The 17,673-nt window shown below is 33.0% G+C and overlaps 1 protein-coding gene across 6 annotated transcripts; it reads left to right on the forward strand.

Moving 5' to 3' along the window:
• Window positions 1-652: 652 nt before the first annotated feature.
• Window positions 653-17,032, forward strand: LOC117932475 (poly(rC)-binding protein 4-like). 6 transcript variants are annotated; one of them, XM_034853734.1, is made up of 18 exons: window positions 653-997; window positions 1,809-1,910; window positions 4,179-4,400; window positions 4,597-4,655; window positions 4,756-4,847; window positions 4,967-5,079; window positions 6,341-6,403; window positions 7,028-7,104; window positions 13,238-13,306; window positions 14,455-14,601; window positions 14,695-14,820; window positions 14,911-15,328; window positions 15,420-15,557; window positions 15,881-15,930; window positions 16,180-16,272; window positions 16,395-16,534; window positions 16,616-16,716; window positions 16,820-17,032. In XM_034853734.1, the coding sequence occupies exons 1-10, from the start codon at window positions 698-700 to the stop codon at window positions 14,558-14,560; spliced, it is 1,203 nt and encodes a 400-aa protein (XP_034709625.1). In that variant the 5' UTR covers window positions 653-697; the 3' UTR covers window positions 14,561-14,601; window positions 14,695-14,820; window positions 14,911-15,328; window positions 15,420-15,557; window positions 15,881-15,930; window positions 16,180-16,272; window positions 16,395-16,534; window positions 16,616-16,716; window positions 16,820-17,032. The 6 variants fall into 6 exon arrangements, with proteins under 6 accessions (XP_034709625.1, XP_034709626.1, XP_034709627.1 ...); XM_034853735.1 differs by lacking the exons at window positions 13,238-13,306; window positions 15,881-15,930; XM_034853736.1 differs by lacking the exons at window positions 14,695-14,820; window positions 14,911-15,328; window positions 15,420-15,557; ... (3 more) ...; window positions 16,616-16,716; window positions 16,820-17,032 and adding an exon at window positions 14,304-14,356 and having other exon boundaries at window positions 14,455-14,522.
• The last annotated feature ends 641 nt before the right edge of the window (window positions 17,033-17,673 follow it).

Genomic DNA, 17,673 nt, shown 5'->3' on the forward strand with positions numbered 1-17,673 from the left:
TTTTCTAATCAAGTCGTTGAAGTACATAATGAAATTTGTATTATAAAATTAACGTATGAATAGATAGGATAATATATAATCATGCATTGTCAATGGTCAAAATAATAAATTTCGATGGGTACTGATCTAATACCCTAGCATATATAATCATGCATTTTCGATGGGGATCAGTACCCTAGCATATATATAATCAAGCATTTTCAATGGTTACCCATCAAACTTACTATCTTGACCATTGAAAATGTGTGATAAAATTTGTGTCATTGAATAAGGATACAAATAATGAAATCAATACATAAAAGAATGAATCAAGGTACAAATAATGATACAAAGTTTGGGTACAAAATAATGAGAACTAATCATGTATATGATGGATTATGATTGATCCCACATTTTTATACTATGATAGTGGCTTAGATAACATGCACATTAGCCCCATTGAATAAGTACAAACAAATGTATATTTAACATTTGGGTGAGGGTATGGAATCAAGGGTGCTACTATATATGTATAAAATCTATCTTTATAAAAGAAAAATTAAATCAAAATCAAGTGGGGAAAGGAGTACGAAAGAAGACAAAGGGTAAAACAGTAATATCAGTTACTCTAAAGAAAACCCTTGCGAATTGCAGCTTCTCATAGGCCATACATAGGACCGCTTTTGCATTGCATCTCTTCCTGAGTTCCCTGACTTCAATGGCACAAGAAGGCGAAGTTCCCAAAACCCCCATCCCACAGTCCGAAGCCCCAGCTCCATCTGAGCCTACTTCGATGAAGCGCCCTCGCGACGACGATGGCGGCGTCATCTACTCGGCAACTGGAGAAGTAGCCGACGATCACCGGTCGCCAAAGCGGCGGGCCAAGAACCAGGATGTGTTGTTCCGGATAGTGGTTCCTTCAAGACAGATCGGGAAGGTTATCGGTAAAGAAGGATCGAGAATCCAGAAGATTCGAGAAGAGACCAAGGCCACTATCAAAATCGCCGATGCTATTGCTGTGAGTTATTTGTGGTTTCTTTGATTTGAGTTCGGCTCTGTTTGGTTGCTGAGAAAATGCGACAAAAGAGAAAAAGATGGAAATTTTGGCCTTACATATTTCTCATGTTTTACCATTTTACTGCTTAGCATCACTGTATAGTGTGGATATATGATGGTATTTCTATTAGTAGATTACTCGAAAATTGAGGCAACGAAAGAGGTTAAAACTTTGATTCTTAGACCCCTTTTTTTTTAATCCATGCGGGTTGACACTATTTGGTTGAGAGAAAATGCGGGAAAGGAAAAATTTTCCGAAGGTTTGCGTTTTTAGATTTTTAAATACTAAAACCATTTGATTAGTAGAGGAGAGCTTTTGGCCTCTCAGAAACAAAAATGAAACTCATGGTATTGGGGTGCATACGGTTTCATATCCGATTGGTTGCTGGGATATTTTTAAAGGAAAAAGTTTCGCACTTTCAGTTTTGGATATTTCTATATTTGGTTCGACCATATTCAGATTTTCTTTGCTAATATGCTAATGTAAAGTGTATGCATGGCCCTTTATTTGGTCACTTTTCATCCAATTGTGTTCGAGCTAGTTCATTCTTCAAGAAGTATCAGTTTTTCTCCTAACATTATTTCTCTGTTGTCGGTTTTTTTTTAATTTCGAGAAAGTAATTATTCCCTTTTCCGGTGAGCAAAAAGACTATTAATAATCTTAGAAATCTTAAATTGAAACTGTTGTTTAAAACAATTTGGTGGCATACCCGAATCCTTTTTTTTTTGTTTAATTATAATGGTATTTACATCCTCTTTCTTATGTTTTGCAGCGTCATGAAGAGCGTGTGATCATAATAAGTTCTAAAGACAGTGAAAATGTTATTTCTGATGCAGAGAACGCACTCCTGCAAATAGCCAGTTTAATCCTGAAGGTGATGTGATTCTTTGCGAGTTTACTGTTTGACTTGACAAAGCCTCATCATTGCATAGTGAATTTTGGAATCATTATTGATTCTTTTTATCAGCAGCCTTTTTTATTTAATGAAACCCCAGAAGTACCTCTTTCATGTCCTTTTTTTTCTTCTCAATTTTAAATCTTGCTATGCATATTTAAACTAGAGTCGATCTTGACTATGTTGTTTGTTGGCATGGAGTGTTACAAAATGTGGGCATCTCTGAACCAGGAATATTGTTGTCAATACGGTTCAAAATTTTTACCAGGGTTTTCAAAGGCGTTTTCTCAAGTGCACCTCAAGGCAATGCATGGCAAAAACACCTTGAGGCATTGAAGAAAAAGAAGAAGTTCACAGCGAGGTGTAGCAGAGGTGCACTTTGGCTATTGTGCCTTCTATGCCTCTGGATTGAGGTGTACACTTCTGTAGGTCTTTGCAGATGAGATGACCACATTTAAAAAAAACCGAACATTTTAACTTGACAATCCCGTAGAGAGAGTGCAAACTGAGCATAGAGAAGAAATTTGAAGAAAAACCCTAACCCTAGCTCTGTGAAACCCCCACAATCATTGTTTTTTACTCCAATGGCACCCCCGCCCTCTGGTAGCATCCCATCCGTCTCATCTCAAGAATCAGTGCCTCTCTGCCCCTTGTACACTTCTTTCCTTTCTCCTTTCTTCTCAGTCCACACCTTCCGGTTTTTTGTTTTTCTTTTCCCATCTTTTTTTTTTTTTTTGGGGGGGGGTGGTTGTTTAGAGCTAGGATATTTTTTGTTTTCATCTTTCATTTTTGTTTTATTGGGTTTTTTATTGTTTTTAGTTTGACCTGTGACCACTTCCTACACTAACTTTCACTTAATGTCCAGTTTCCACTTTCCCACCTTCCATGTTCTTTTTTTTTTTTTTTTTTTTTGTCCAATGGAAAATTGTAAAAATTATATAAATAATTAGGTTTTTATATTTATATTAAATTATTAATAATTAGCTATTCTAATATTTAATTTTGAAAACTTTATAATTGGAATTCTTTTATGTTATAAAATAATTATGTAATTTATTTACAATTCTTTATATATTGAAGTTTTAGTTTTTATGTTTTATTTTTATTTTTTATACATTTTATTTATTATATTTTTGCATACTTATTAATTATAAAAATTAATAATAATAATAATTTTACCAATAAAAAAAAAACTTATTAATTATAAAAATTAGGGTCTCAAAAGGCTTACGTCTCGCTTTATACTTTTGCGTTTAAAAATTTTGATTTTTATGATACATGGCCATCTCCTAACCAATTCAGAATTTCACAAACATCATAAGATATGATGATACTTGTTAGGTGACCAAACAAACCAGCCTATTTAAAGATGCTCTTGATATTTGGCACAAGTGGTAAGGGATTGGGATAGGGTTGTGGAGGGTTTGGGGTTCAAGTCCTTGTGGAATAAAATAAAGAATTTACCTGTCAGAACACACACACACACACAAACACATAATAGCCTTGTTTGAAGATATTCTTGCCAGCTCCAATAGATCCACTCATGGTCAGCAGCTGTCAAATTTATTATTCTCCTCCATGGATCCATAATGGGGAGAAGTTTTCTTAGATTTAAGGAAAAATGATTAAAATTTATTTTGTCGGCACTACACATCTGTGAGCTCAAGAACTTGTCATATCTTGAGTTTAAAGGTTAAATTCCATGTACTGAAATAAATAGCTGAAATCCCCTAAGAATGGACATGTTTTAACTTCTTAAATCTTAATAAAATATATGATACAGAAATAAATGGGCAGCCATGTTTAATTGTGCATGCCCAAAAAGAAGTTAGCTATCAAAAAGAAAAAGACAAGAAAAAAGGGAAAAAAAAAAGAAGGATGTATTCATAATTAGTCCAATTGTCTCTTTAGAATGGTTTACAAATCCATGATTACAGAAATATTGACAAATAGCTGGAAATTTTTTTTTTTAATACGTAAGATCTCTTATTTCTTTATATTATATGTTGGAGGATGAATTACAGTAGTTGGAAGTTATATTGTTTTCTATAATCACAGCTGCATCTCTTATTTTCTTGTACAATGTACATGATACAAATTTCTAAATGTTGATGTATCTCATAACTGACCCAGGGGTTTGGATCTTTTAACTTGTTAGAAAACAAGACAAAAATGAACTATTAAGGTTGAATGATTGCTTTATATGTTATAGTGATTAAATGAATGGTTTTGTTTGTAACCATACAGGAAGACGATAGCAATACAGATGCTTTAAAAGTTGGTGCTGGACATGTGGTAGCCAATGCAATAAGACTTCTGATTGCTGGGTCTCAAGCAGGTTGTTTGATAGGGATGTCTGGACAAAACATTGAAAAACTGAGGAATTCCTCTGGTGCCACAATCACAATTCTACCTCAAAATCAGTTGCCTTTGTGTGCATCTGCTCATGACTCTGATCGCATGGTACAGGTGAGCTCATTTTCTTTGTAATTGTTAAATTGAACTGAGTTTTTGAGCTTGCTGTTATGCCATAGTTTTTTATGTTCAACCTTTTTTATTTTTGGGTTTTCAATAAATTGTTCTTTTGCCTAAATCAGGTTATGCTTAGGATTCCTGTTTTCTTCTTTCTTTTGCTGAGTTATGTTCAACATTCATGTTATACTAGATATCTGGTGATGTGCCTGTTGTACTGAAGGCTCTGGAGGAGATTGGTTGTCAGCTAAGGTTTTCCTTCAATTTTCATTCACTGCACTTGGTTTTCCATTGTTTTCTTCAGCATGGTTTTCAAAATCCTAATAAATACGTCAATTCAATATTTTTTTAGGGAAAACCCACCCAGACAAGTGATTTCCATCAGCCCGATATACAATCCTAACACAAATCGAACGAGTCAACAATACTTGGACCCAGCTTCAGGTTATTCAGTGTTTTCTGTTCAAAATAACTGTATTTTCCAACTTCCACAGTTTGCAACTGTATGAATCTTAATATTTTGTCTTATAACCACATCATCTTTAGGACAACCAATCTTGCAGCTGATTATGTAACTTTGAACATGATGATTCCGGAAACATTGGTTGGTGGGTTGATCGGCAGATGTGGCTCCAACATATCAAGGATCAGAAATGAGTCCGGAGCGATGATCAAGGTATGTGAATTTATAATTCTTATGCAAGGATATTTAACTAAGATTTTTAGGTTTAGCACTTTCCTAATGAATAGTGGTTTAATTGGATTGAATGAGGGAAGAAGTTTCTGCTTGCTTTCGCTGTTCTGATTTAATTTTAGAATCGTCATTAGGCCACTATGAAAGAACACTTGGCTGATAAGAAGTTGGAATCCTTAGGGTATCTGTGTTTCTTTCTGTGGTCCAAGTCTCTTTTGAAGGCTCGGTAGTTTGCAGTCGTTGAATAATCTGAACTATTTGAATTGATCATCTCAATGATCTTTCATGTCCAATTGTATGATGGACTGAAGGGAAGCTTCTTTACTAACTGAAATGTATGGGGAGTTGCACTTGATCCTTGCTCATTGAAATATGTTGAAACATTTAAGCTTATCAGACGAGTGATTTTTCCTTTTTTTTCTTTGGCTTGTACAGGAACTTCTTAGATCTAGAATTATTAACCTGTTTGAAAATATTTACAATTACTTTCTAAGTCAACAGATTGCTTCTAGAAATTAAGAAAATAAATGTTGCTAATCCAATTATTTGTACCTCATCAATAGATAATTCTGATCTGTTATCAGAATCCATGTCTTAATTCTGTACATCCCTACACAACAATGTTTAAATTATCCTGGCTTCTTCATTGGAATCACATTGATTTTTTGGTATTATTACTAATAAATGTTCTTTGGAAGGATTTTTTTTTTATATATAAATGTTTGTTATTACCATACTGCATGAAGAATTCAGTACAATGAACAACAGATAACCTGCAGCACAAATACATGCAAATTCTTGTTGTCGTTGCTTCTGCCTTCCATTCAAAAGTGTTTCTTACTTAGTTTGTATGTTGTGGTACTTATTGTTTCTTCCTGAAGTATTTCCTTGCATCATAGTAGTTCATGTATTTCTTGGATGATAGAGACATGCTCACACTAATGTCACTCTCTAATAATGAATTTGTTTGGGAGGAACCAATGTATTGAAACGAGGCTGTTTGGCCTCAGGCCTGTTCAATTCTAAGAAACTCATGTCCCACAATTTTGCACAATAAAAATATGCTCTTTTTTGTTTTTTTGTTAATGGATAGTGAATCATGACAGGTTTCAGAAAAAATGCTCTGAAATATTTTAGTGATAGAGATTGAGCTATATTCCTTAATTAAATTCCTTTTTTTTTTTCTGTAGAATTCTCTTCCTGGCTAGTACTTTTCAAGTTCCTTGATTTTGTGTTTTTTCAGGTTTACGGTGGGAAAGGTGAACAAAACCATAGGCAAATTCAATTTGGTGGCAGTGCCCAGCAGGTAAATCCATTTTCATAAATATTGGTGATACTAGTTCCTTGTTACATAGCTAAACTCTTGGTATGCATGCCTTTCAGAGGTATAGGATGGAATATTAGGTTTCATGTGAGGGCAGCCTTTTCCTTTGGGGGAGGATTAAGTTTTGCCTGTTACTTCACCAAAAAAGAATGGGTAAAAATGGCATGGAGGAGATCTAATTGAAGGGAAATTTGGGTGAATGTAATTGGTCATTTCTTTCAAAAATTTTAATTTATTAAGAAACTATTTACTTGCTCTCATGGTTTTAGTGTTGTAAGGTTGAGAGCTCATGGTCAAAACTGAAGTCTATAGCATGATGTTCGTCTGCATCTTATGTACTAAAAAGAAAACATTTAAAAATAAAAATATTCTTGAAATTTAGTAGAACTCAGAGAAGTTGGATTGGAATAGATTTCAAAAGGAAGAAGTAATCCTGTGCTGAAAGTTGGCGATAAATTTTAAAGTTCAGAAAATTCTAGATGTTGACTGATTATTTGTTATTTAGTTGCCAAAATCTCTTTTTTTTTTTTGCTTTCCCATTCTTGTTTTTTTGGTTTTTTTTTTTTTTTTTCGCTTTTTTGTGGTTGATCTCTTGAGACATACCAGGTAGCTTTGGCAAAGCAGAGGGTGGATGAATACATATATACTCAGCTGATGCAACAAGCTGGTGCTCAGCATTCAGTGTAAATTTCCTGCCTTCAAAATGTCTTTTTCCCCCTTTTGGTTGTTGTATTAGTGTTCTAGCATATAACAAGTTTTTGGAAAAAACTGTTTTTTTCCTTGTTGATTTTCCACTTCGAGACTTTCAAAATTTTTTGCAGAACTGCATTTCTTGAATCTTAAAATTAGTCTTAAGTATGCATATGGTAAACATTTTCATAACTAGATTGGTCATGGAATCAAAAAAGCTATCGGATCAGTGGTTGAATGGTAATAATATTGTGATAGTAATATGACTATATAAATATGTAATTTATATATTATTAAAATTAGAAATAATTATAAGAAGTTAAAATTATATATAAATAATAATTAAAAAACTTAAAATATTTCATCCTTTTATCTTTAATATTATCATATCGAATCATGATAAGCATGCAATGTAAATGTATTGTTATTTTTTATTTTATTAATATAAAATAAGAGAGCAAGGGAGGCTTTTGCATCCATTTTAAATAAGAGAGCTTTTGCATCCATTTTTGGTGATAGAAACACACAGTAGTTATTTGAAGATGAGGAGGAAGGGAGGCTTCATTTCAATTTTTAAGGCAAGATAGGAAGGATAGTGAAGGGTAGAGGTGATCCACCTTTTGTTTATACCCTCATTGTTTGTGATGTTTGTGAAGAGCAAATGATATATTTAAGTCGGACCCTTATGCGGTTTGAGGTGGTCTCAGGGTTAAAAGTTAGTATGACAAAAAGTGAGCTTATTCCAATCAGGAGGGTCCCTAATGAAGAGACCCCCTTCTTTATTGGGATGCAGAATGGGGAAACTCCTTACTTCATATCTGGGTCTTACTCTAGATGCTTCCGTTAAGTTGTGAGCAGTATGGGAAGTAGTGGAAAAGAGATTCATCAAAAGGCTTGTGTGGAAGAGGAAATATCTTTCAAAGAAGGAAAGGCTAACTTTGATTAAAATTACTCAATTTAGTTTGCCAATACACTGCATGTCCTTGTTTGTCATTCCAAAGAGGATGTGTTTGGTACTTTAGAAGCTTCAAATAGATTTCCTTTGGGAAGGGGGAACCCATGAGAAAAAACCTAATCTAGTGAAATGATCGATTGTGTGTATGAATAATAAGAAAGGTGGCTTGGGCATAAGAGATTTAGCTATTCTAAATGAGGTGCTGCTTGAGATGGGGAGTTGGAGACACTTCAGAGATGGAGCCCATAGAGAAATGAGTTATTGGGGGAAAGTATGGGGAAGCAGAAGGGGGGGTGCTCCCGTAAGTAAGGGATGGATATGGAGTTGGTGGGATATGAAAAGCATTAAGGAGAGAGTGGGAGGATCTTAAAAGTAGAACTTATTTTGAGGTGGGAAATGAACGAATGGTGAAGTTTTGGATGGATAATTGGTGTAGCAACAAAGCATTGAGCATCACATTCCTGTTATTGTTTGCCATAGCCAACTAAAAGATGCGTGGATTGGAGATATTTGGGCAGAGATAAGTGAGGGAGGGCAATGGAATCTATGCTTCCCAAGACAGTTCAACGATTTGGGAGTTAGAAATTGTTGAGGCTTTTTTAGCAAAACTGCAGAAGTATTTGGTAAAGAGGAGTATGGAACACAAATTGATATGGAAGAAAATTAAAACTTTTACTCTTTTCCTGCAGCTAGAAAGAGAAGCAACTTTTCCAGTAAAAGTAGTGTGGAACCCATGTGTGTCAACGAAAGTAGAATTCTTTGTTTGGGAAGCAGCATAATGGAGAATTCTAATGATAAATCAATTAAAAAGAAGGGGATAGACTTTAGCGAATAGATGCAATCTTTGTATGGTAGATGAGGAGTCAGTCTATCAGATCCTTCTTCATTATGCTGAAATGAGAATATTATGACACTTATTCTCATTGTTTAAAGTTGAGCTGGTGATGTCTACTATGGTTAGATGAATGTTATTAAGTTGGCAGGGACTTTTGGGAGGGAAGAAGCATGTGAATGTGAAGGTGTGGAGAGTAACTCTTTTACACTTATTCTGAGCCATTTGAAAGAAGATAAATCATAGAGCTTTTGTCAATGAAGACCAATTAGATCAAGCTCTCAAGAACTCTTTCATATGCTCTCTCTGGATTTGGGTTAGAAATTCTTTAGATGGTGTCTTTATGTTCATTCTAGATTTTGTTGATTGGTTGGGTTCTTATTAATACGAGTAAGGTGGTATTTTTTTTTTTCCTTCTATTTTTTTTTTTTTTTCTAAAGAGGTGATTTTTGTTTTTCTTTATTTGTTTGCCTTTTTGGCACCTTTGTATACTCTCAATGTACTTTAGTGTACCTATTTTTAGACATTGGTAGTAATATTATTACCCATTAGGGTGGCCCAGTTGGTCAGGGCAAACAGTGGGAAGTATGATCCCAGTAAGTGGCACATGATTTGGGTTCGAATTCTATCATTGATGACATCTTGAATTTACCCAATGTTTGTTGTAGGAGGCCGTCAGCACCCCGAGGTTTGGGTCCTCATGGAGAGTCCTAAGGGCTTGACCATAGAAGGTTCCTTAGTTATCAAAAAAAAAAAAAAAAAAAAAGATTGATAGTAATATTATTCTTTTGCCTAAAAGAATAATTTTTTAATATTAGTATGTTTTTGTTACAAATGCATGTGGAAGATAACTTTATTCTAAATATTGATTATATTTATTATAAGCCACCAACACGATAGAAGAAAAGTTTGGCTGATGGTAACCCAGTGCCACTTTTTTAGACAAGGCCTAGGTTCAAGCCCTCCTCAGTCTGGTTAGCCGATTCTCCAGTCTGACTCACCGGTCCAGTCCAATGCCAGTTCAAAGCCGAAAAAGGCAGAACAAGTGAACTGGACTGGAGATACATCCGGTTAACAATCCAGTTTCAAAAACAACAAAAAAAATCGCAGATACTACATAACAAAACACAAACCGGAGTAGTTGGTGTTGATGTCGATACCCGCTTTTTTGTGGTAACCTTCCGAAAGCTAAAATATGATGGACAACATTGTTATTGTGAAAGGAAACTAAACCTACCTACCTGACTCTCATGGAAAGCCATAATAAACCTTGGGAAGATAGAAATATTGCTCACAGGTGCCTCATGTTTCGGATCTATAAATCTTGCACACTGCTTTGCTTGATGTGTCAATAATAAATGCAATGTTTCAGAGATATATTCAAAACTGACGCAGATGGCTTATATCCTAGTTTGCAGATATGATGATGCATGAACATTAGGAGCATTTTTTTGCCAAGCTTCATTTCCATCACAACAAAATCAATCCTCCAGGATCACCAAGGTCTCTTCCCCTGCTCTATAGTAGTGAATGTGTTACCTGTTCAACAGCCTGTGCTCTTGGCTGCACAATCACTATCAGATTTGGGATATCGGTTTTTAAATTTATAGGGCAACCTTGTATTTAGGGGTTGGTACTAAATGATACTTTGGGAGAGAATCATAGTCTTTGCCTTTAAAAACCAGAGTTATTATGTTAACTAAATTCTTCATGTTTGTTTGGGTGACTGGAAATGTACGTGGTGAGGGGTTTGAAATTTTGGATGCATTTGGTTTATAATTAGAAATGCTGGGCGCTGATGTTTGGTATTAGTGCCAGACTCCATGGTCATGGTCCTGCAGATAGTGTTAGCTATGGCAACAGAGGACTTATCATCTAAACAGTATACAGATGAAAGTGCTTTTCATCTGTGGTGGTTTTAGTGTGTACCATTTTTGGTAGTTGTGTTTCTTTGGTAAATGCTTTTATATAAAGATAAAATAAAATAATAGTTGATAAAAGAAATCACTCTTGATAAGGTGGTGTTTGTTTTTTCTTTTATTTAGATTTAAATAGAACTAAATTTAACTTAATAGTGTTTTTTCTTTTATTCTCCTTCAATTACTTTCAACAATCAAAAAGCCAAACATCACCCAACATGTGATATGCATTTCATTTCACTCACTCTCCATCCCCCATTAGCTTGGAATGGGCAAAGGAATTAAAGAAAAATTATATATATATATATAGCTTTTAGTAAAATATGAATAGTAATATAATAAGAAAATTATAAATTATAGTTTTTCATTACATGCAAACATTTAGTACTTTATTATTTTGGAATGCTTTGATTTATTTTGTAATTAATTTGATCAATTTTTTAAATTTCAAATTATTCTTAAAATTATAAGATATGTAAAAATAAATAAATAAATTATTAGTCACTTGATATAAAAACTAATTACCTAGTAAGAAATTCCAAAAAAAATAGTTATTTGTACAAGAAAATAATAAAATCACAACTCATAATATATATCGATTTTAATCTATTATTTTTTATAGTGATTAGATCTACTTTTTTAGTTTTAAATTATTTTTAAAAATTATTAAACATATTAATAAATTCTATACAAATATCATTTGATTTGAAGCTAATTTCTCCTCCGAGAAAATTTATAAATAAATAATAAAGTGATTTTAAATTAATTTTGATCCATAAATTTTTTATATTGATTGAGTCATTATTTGGGTTCCAATTTTTTTTTTAAAAAAAAAATTACTAAACTTATTACTAAATCTAACATATTAAGTATTTTAATTTGAAGTTTATTTGTCTAATGAAAAATAATCAGAAAAGTAAGATTGTAAAAGAGAAATATTAATTATTTTAAACCAATTTTTACCCATAAATTTCTAATATTAATTGGATTGATATTTGAGTTTTAAATCATTTCTAAAAATAACAATACTTGCTAATGAATCCAATGCTTTAAATCTTACTTGATTTGAAGATTGTTTATCTAATGAAAAAATTTACAAACATATTATCGTATACAAAGAAGACACTATCGTCGTCATTTAAAATGAATTTTAGTCTATAATTTTTGGAAAAATTCTATGATGCCGGGGGAAGTAGCATGCCTCGTTTTTTTTTAGCCGTTGGATGAAAAAGATTAAATCTCAGTCATCCAAATGAAAAAGGAAAAAAAAAAAAAACTAGGTACCTTCCCCTCCTGTTCTCTCCCCGTCTCAGCCTTTTTTCCCGTTTTTCCCCTCTTCTCCTCCATAGCCGACCTATCCCATGCTCTCATCTCCACTCATCATCCACCATAACCGGCCATGTAGCTGTTGTTCCCTATCGTATTCTCTCACCCATTTCCCGTTTCCCCCTCGCTTAATTTGCTCTCTTCTCCAGTCATCCTCCATAGCCGGTTCGGGTAGTTGTTCTTCCTCTTGTTTTCTCCCCCTTTTCCCGTTTTTTTCCCCCTAATTTGGTATCTTCTCCACTCATCCTCCATAGTCGGGTCAAGTAGTTTTTTTTTCTCCCTCTTTTACCGAGTTTCCCCATATTTTCCTCTCTTCTCCATACTCGACTCTTCTCCGGGTACTTGTGTTTTCCACTCATCTCCATCGGTTGTTATTTTCAGGTGCTTTTAGTTGTCTTCGTGTATTGTTGGATGTTTTCATGTTGTTGGGTGTTTTCGGGTGAGATATTGTAGTCGTTTCGGGTGGCATCTTTTCGAGTTCTGTATTTTCTCTGTATCCCCCTCTGTTTATGTCCATATTTAATTTTCATATTTGGGATTTTTTCGGGTTTTGAAGTAAAGAGTTCGATATTCCCGCTCCCCCCTCTCCTTTCCATAACCCTTGTATTTTCTTCATATTTTATATTTTGTTTAAGAGGTGTAAGGGGTGTTTTCGGGTTCTAAATTTTGTGGTTTGAAGACCCGAATTGAAGACATAGCTAGGAGAAGAAGAAGAAGAAGAAGACGTGTAGTATTAAGAGAAAGAAAGCTAAAAAGGACACAATTTTTTATTAATCAAAAGGCGGTTATGTCATAATTATTTGTCGAGTTCTATATTAAGGAAAAAATGTGAGTATTGATAATGTGTTTTACAATATTGTATTCATTATATTTCATGTTTTTTGTTAGATTTATGGATTGATCACATTAATGAAAAATAATGTGGTTAGATCCATAATTGGAGATTGAAAAAAATTTATATGCTAATTTTGTGACCATTTAAAATGTACAGAGATTTAGGGAGGATTTTGTAGTAGTGGTGAAAATATGTTTGATTTATTATATTTGAAATTATATTATAAAAATTGACTTAAATGATTTTATTTAATTTTTAGGAGTGAACGCGATGGTGTTGAAGTTGTTAGAAATCCAAAGAAGTCTATCGGAGCTTGGATACATTACTAGTAAGGGAAAATAGAAATATGTAAAATAATATGTTTTTTAATATAGTTTTTTGTAGTTGTTATAGTTAAATTTGTTTGAAATTGTTTTGTAGTAACGATCAATTGGCCATGATCAAAGAGAATGATAAAGGAATGAAAATAAATGATGATGTAAGAAGTAATATTGTTGTGTCTAATATAATTACATTTTAAAATCAAAATTTAAAGTATGTTACCAATTAATGTAGTTGAGGAAAAAATTAGGCAAGAAGTGAAATGCACTTTCAAAAGTAGAAAAAGAAGATTTCATGGCAAAGTCCAAAGAAAGTTCAAAACAATATTCACTTCAAAAGTGTGTGGTTCCAAAGGTAAATTTTTTGTAATGAATATTTAATTTCATTACTTATGTATTTGTTGCAAATTAGATTAATGTAAACATGTTTGATGTTTTTGTATCTTTTAAGTTATATCTTCAGACTCGATGCTCACCCGAGTAAGTGATTAGAGTTATTAAATAATTAGAACCAAAGCAAAGAGCAGTCATAGAAGAAATAGGATTTGGTAACCTCTTGCAACTTCGATGTAGGAAAAATGATCATGGGTTATGTCTTTGGTTGATAAATAGTTTCAATCCAAACACTTATATGTTAGAGTTGTATAATACTTGTATCAAATTATCCTCCATTGATGTTGAATTTATTATGGGATTGAGGGCAAGAGGGTTGAAGATTGGCATGAACAAAGATGTTAGCCATAAGAATGATTTATGTAAAAAAATATTGTGATAAAAAGAGGCAATTGTCATTAGTGATGTTAGAAAATCAAATTAGAGAGGATAAAGAAGGTGGAAACGATTTCAAAGTTAGTTTTGTATTATTTGTGTTGGGTGCATTATTGTGCCCAACAATGAAGCTTTTTTTGAAACGTTCTTTCTTACATCTTGTGGAAGACATCGATTCAATAAAGAAGATGAATTGGACTGAATTTGTGTTGTCTTATCTTGTGCACGGGATTGAAGAGTTTAAGAGGAAACAACATAGTGGGGTTTGCGGTTGCTTATTGTTTTTAATGGTAATGTCCTTGTAATTTATTTACATCATAGTGAATTTCGATTTTGTTATGATAAAATTTGTGAACTAACTATATATTTATGTCAAATATAATCGTAGTTATTCTACCACGAGCATATATCGTTCAAAGAGAAATTTCTACCACTATATACTCGACCTTCTCCTTAGATTACCGTTTGGGGAGATGATGAAGTACTGGACATGAAATGAAAATTGAAAAAACTCGGTGGATATGCAAATGACAATGTAAGTTATAGTTTCGACAGTCGTTTAATATTGGTTTAAGTTTTTAGTGATTTTTAATCTGATATGTGTTATATTTTGATGAATATATTGTAGGTCAAAATATGGGTGATACAAAATGAGATAAGAGATTGTGTTGATGGAAATGCGATGACAATGGAGGGAGAGAATGAGGAGGATGAGAAATTTGAAATCAATCCAAACAAAGATGTTATTAAACGAGTAAGTTTTACAATATTCATCGTGAGTATCAATATTAGTAGTGAACCCTTGTATTATGATGTTATTAATCAAGTTCCTATATATCACTAGGTTGACGGTGGGAGCTTAACGGAGATGGTTAAAACCTTTCAACAATTAAAGACACATCTAATTGATTTGTGTGATGGTGCAAGTAGTAGTAGTTGTGAAAAAGTTTTGACTGAATTTGAGGAGAAATATACTACATTGAAAGGTCTCTTCCTTGGGTCAAGCGAAAAACCTTTGATAATGCACGAGGAGGGAACGAAGAACGACATTCTCTCATGCGAGAGAAGTTTGGAAGATAAGGACAATAAGAAAAGAAATGAACATTATGTTCACACTTTGTCAATTGAGAAGTTATGCACTGAGGACTTGAATGGAAAGAATGAAGATGCATGTGCTACATCAATTGAAGTGCATATCATTCCGAAAAAATGTAGATATTTTACCACTTCCAATCAAAAGGAGTAGAAGAGATTATGGAAAGGTATGTATCATATAAAAAAAATTATTTTCTTTACAACTACTTAACCATTACATAGTAAATAAATGTATATTAATGACATTTTCCATATTAGGAATCATTACGAGCACTATGTGGTTATCCCGAGCATGTCATGAAAACACGCACATCAAATGAGAGGAAACCAAGTAAATTCAAGGTCTCCCCATTTGTACACAATTTAAGGAAGATGAGAAAACGTCAAGCATCAGAGGTATAATACAAATAGTTTAATATCATGTTCTTATTTTTTATACTCAATATATATAGCTAATAATTATGTTTTGTTTTTTATTTAGTCAATCCCCATGTCCATTCATGAAGACGTGGTGGATGCTCAATCATTCAATGTACTTCAATCTCTTGTTACTGATTATGTTTTCAATAAAGCATTGTCAAAAAGGTTTGTAGTGTCTAGAACATTCATAGATGTGTTGTTACAATTTTAGCATTCATATGGTTCCAATTTAGTCAAGAATGTTTTAACATATTATTATTTTAATGAGCTTCTTGTTAACTTTGATCATGAACATGGAGTTCGTGGAGATTTTGAGTGTTTACGTCCTAGACAAAACTTGATGGATGTTGTAAGTACCTACTTCATTTATATCAAATGCGTGCTTTATTAATTAAATAAATTTATTGAAGTTATTATTTAATAACAAGTAATAAATCTAGAAGCATCAAAGCTAAATTATTTTGAGAGGCAATTCATAGGCATACGAAGTATAAAATGTTATTTTCCCACGACATTTTCAGTAAGCTCATATTTCTCTTGTTGTTTACTTACATATTAAGTACAATATACTAATGTTCATATTATGTTTTATTATTAGCAAATGATTTTGTGCGGGAGTCTTCATCATTTTTTTGATAGAAAAACATTCATCGTGAGTAAGTACATTAGTGAGTTGGATGATTGTGAGAAGGTTAGTAATTCTTTGTAATGTTTAATTGCAAATATCAAATTTAGAATAGATATTGTTTTCACCTATAATATAGTAGATATTTTGTGCCCTAACTCATATATATTGTTTTTCTAACTTTACAGCTATTTATTCCAATGCATGACAATTGCTCTGGTCATTGGTATTTGTGCGTCATTGACTTTAAAAACTCTCATATCCAAATTTTGGATTCATTGCGATGAAGAGTCAGGACAAGTTTCGGTTTAAGAGTGTTAAAACAATGGTATGCTTTCAGCTATTTGTTTTCCTTTTAATTTGTTTTTTTTCCTCTTCCACATTTATTAACACTTTCAAAATAAATTAGGTTGACTTTTGTCAAACGTTCTTCAAACTATATGACATAGGGAAAGATGTCTTCCAATTCTCCATTGATTGGGCTCCTTCGATTCCGACCCAAGATAATGGGTTAGTATGAATACATAACTAACATTAATATTGTTTATATGAGCTATAATTATACAACCATTCAATAAGTTATTTTTCTTTTCTTTTCTTATCTTTTTCTTAGGTGGGACTGTGGAGTGCATGTCATTAAACATATGTAGACATTCAAAAATGGTGATTCGATGACAGCCTCCGACTTATGTAATTCTGTTAAAATACGTCGGGAAATAGCAAGTGATTTAGATTTACATGAGGGAAATAGAGAAAAACAAACCATCGTGGCTATTGTTTGTACAAAGACGTCCACACGAGCAATGAAAAAATTATTATTGTGATATTTATTGTTTTTCTAATATTTATCATTTCCATCTTCACATATCGTCATGTTTATTGGGAAGTTGTGACATTGGATGGTCATACATGGTTCATGATCAAGTCCGTTTTATTTGAATATGCTATACTCTTCTTTCAATATGGTAGGCAAAATGAAATTATAATATATAGGCATCATTCATTTTTGACATGTTTGATTTTGTACGATCTTTTAGGCATTTAGATTTTTTTTGTCCCTATATAGTTTGGGTTGCTTTTCAAATATATATATATATATATATATTCATTTATCTATGCTCAAAATTATATAGTGAGTACCGATAAGAGTATAGGTTAGACGACTAATATTTTCAGTAGGTGTGAATTATAGCTACGACTTGTAAAGGCAGTGGAGATTGGTTAAGGGATGACGTAAAGCCGGTAAGAACCGGTTGACCAATTCAAATTAGTCCAATGTCTACCGGCCATGGAATTATGGCAACCAATAAAGAACATTCCTCAATCGAATAATGACCCTATGGATGCAATGTCTACCGACTGAGGATTTGTCCTGACCAGCTGAGAAATTTTAACAATCGGTTCAACAAAAGTTGGATGCAGTATCTACCGATCGAGGAGTTCAAGTGATTGGTTGAGAAATTTTTT

Source organism: Vitis riparia, chromosome 15 (assembly GCF_004353265.1).
Source record: "Vitis riparia cultivar Riparia Gloire de Montpellier isolate 1030 chromosome 15, EGFV_Vit.rip_1.0, whole genome shotgun sequence".
Taxonomy (NCBI): Eukaryota; Viridiplantae; Streptophyta; class Magnoliopsida; order Vitales; family Vitaceae; genus Vitis; species Vitis riparia.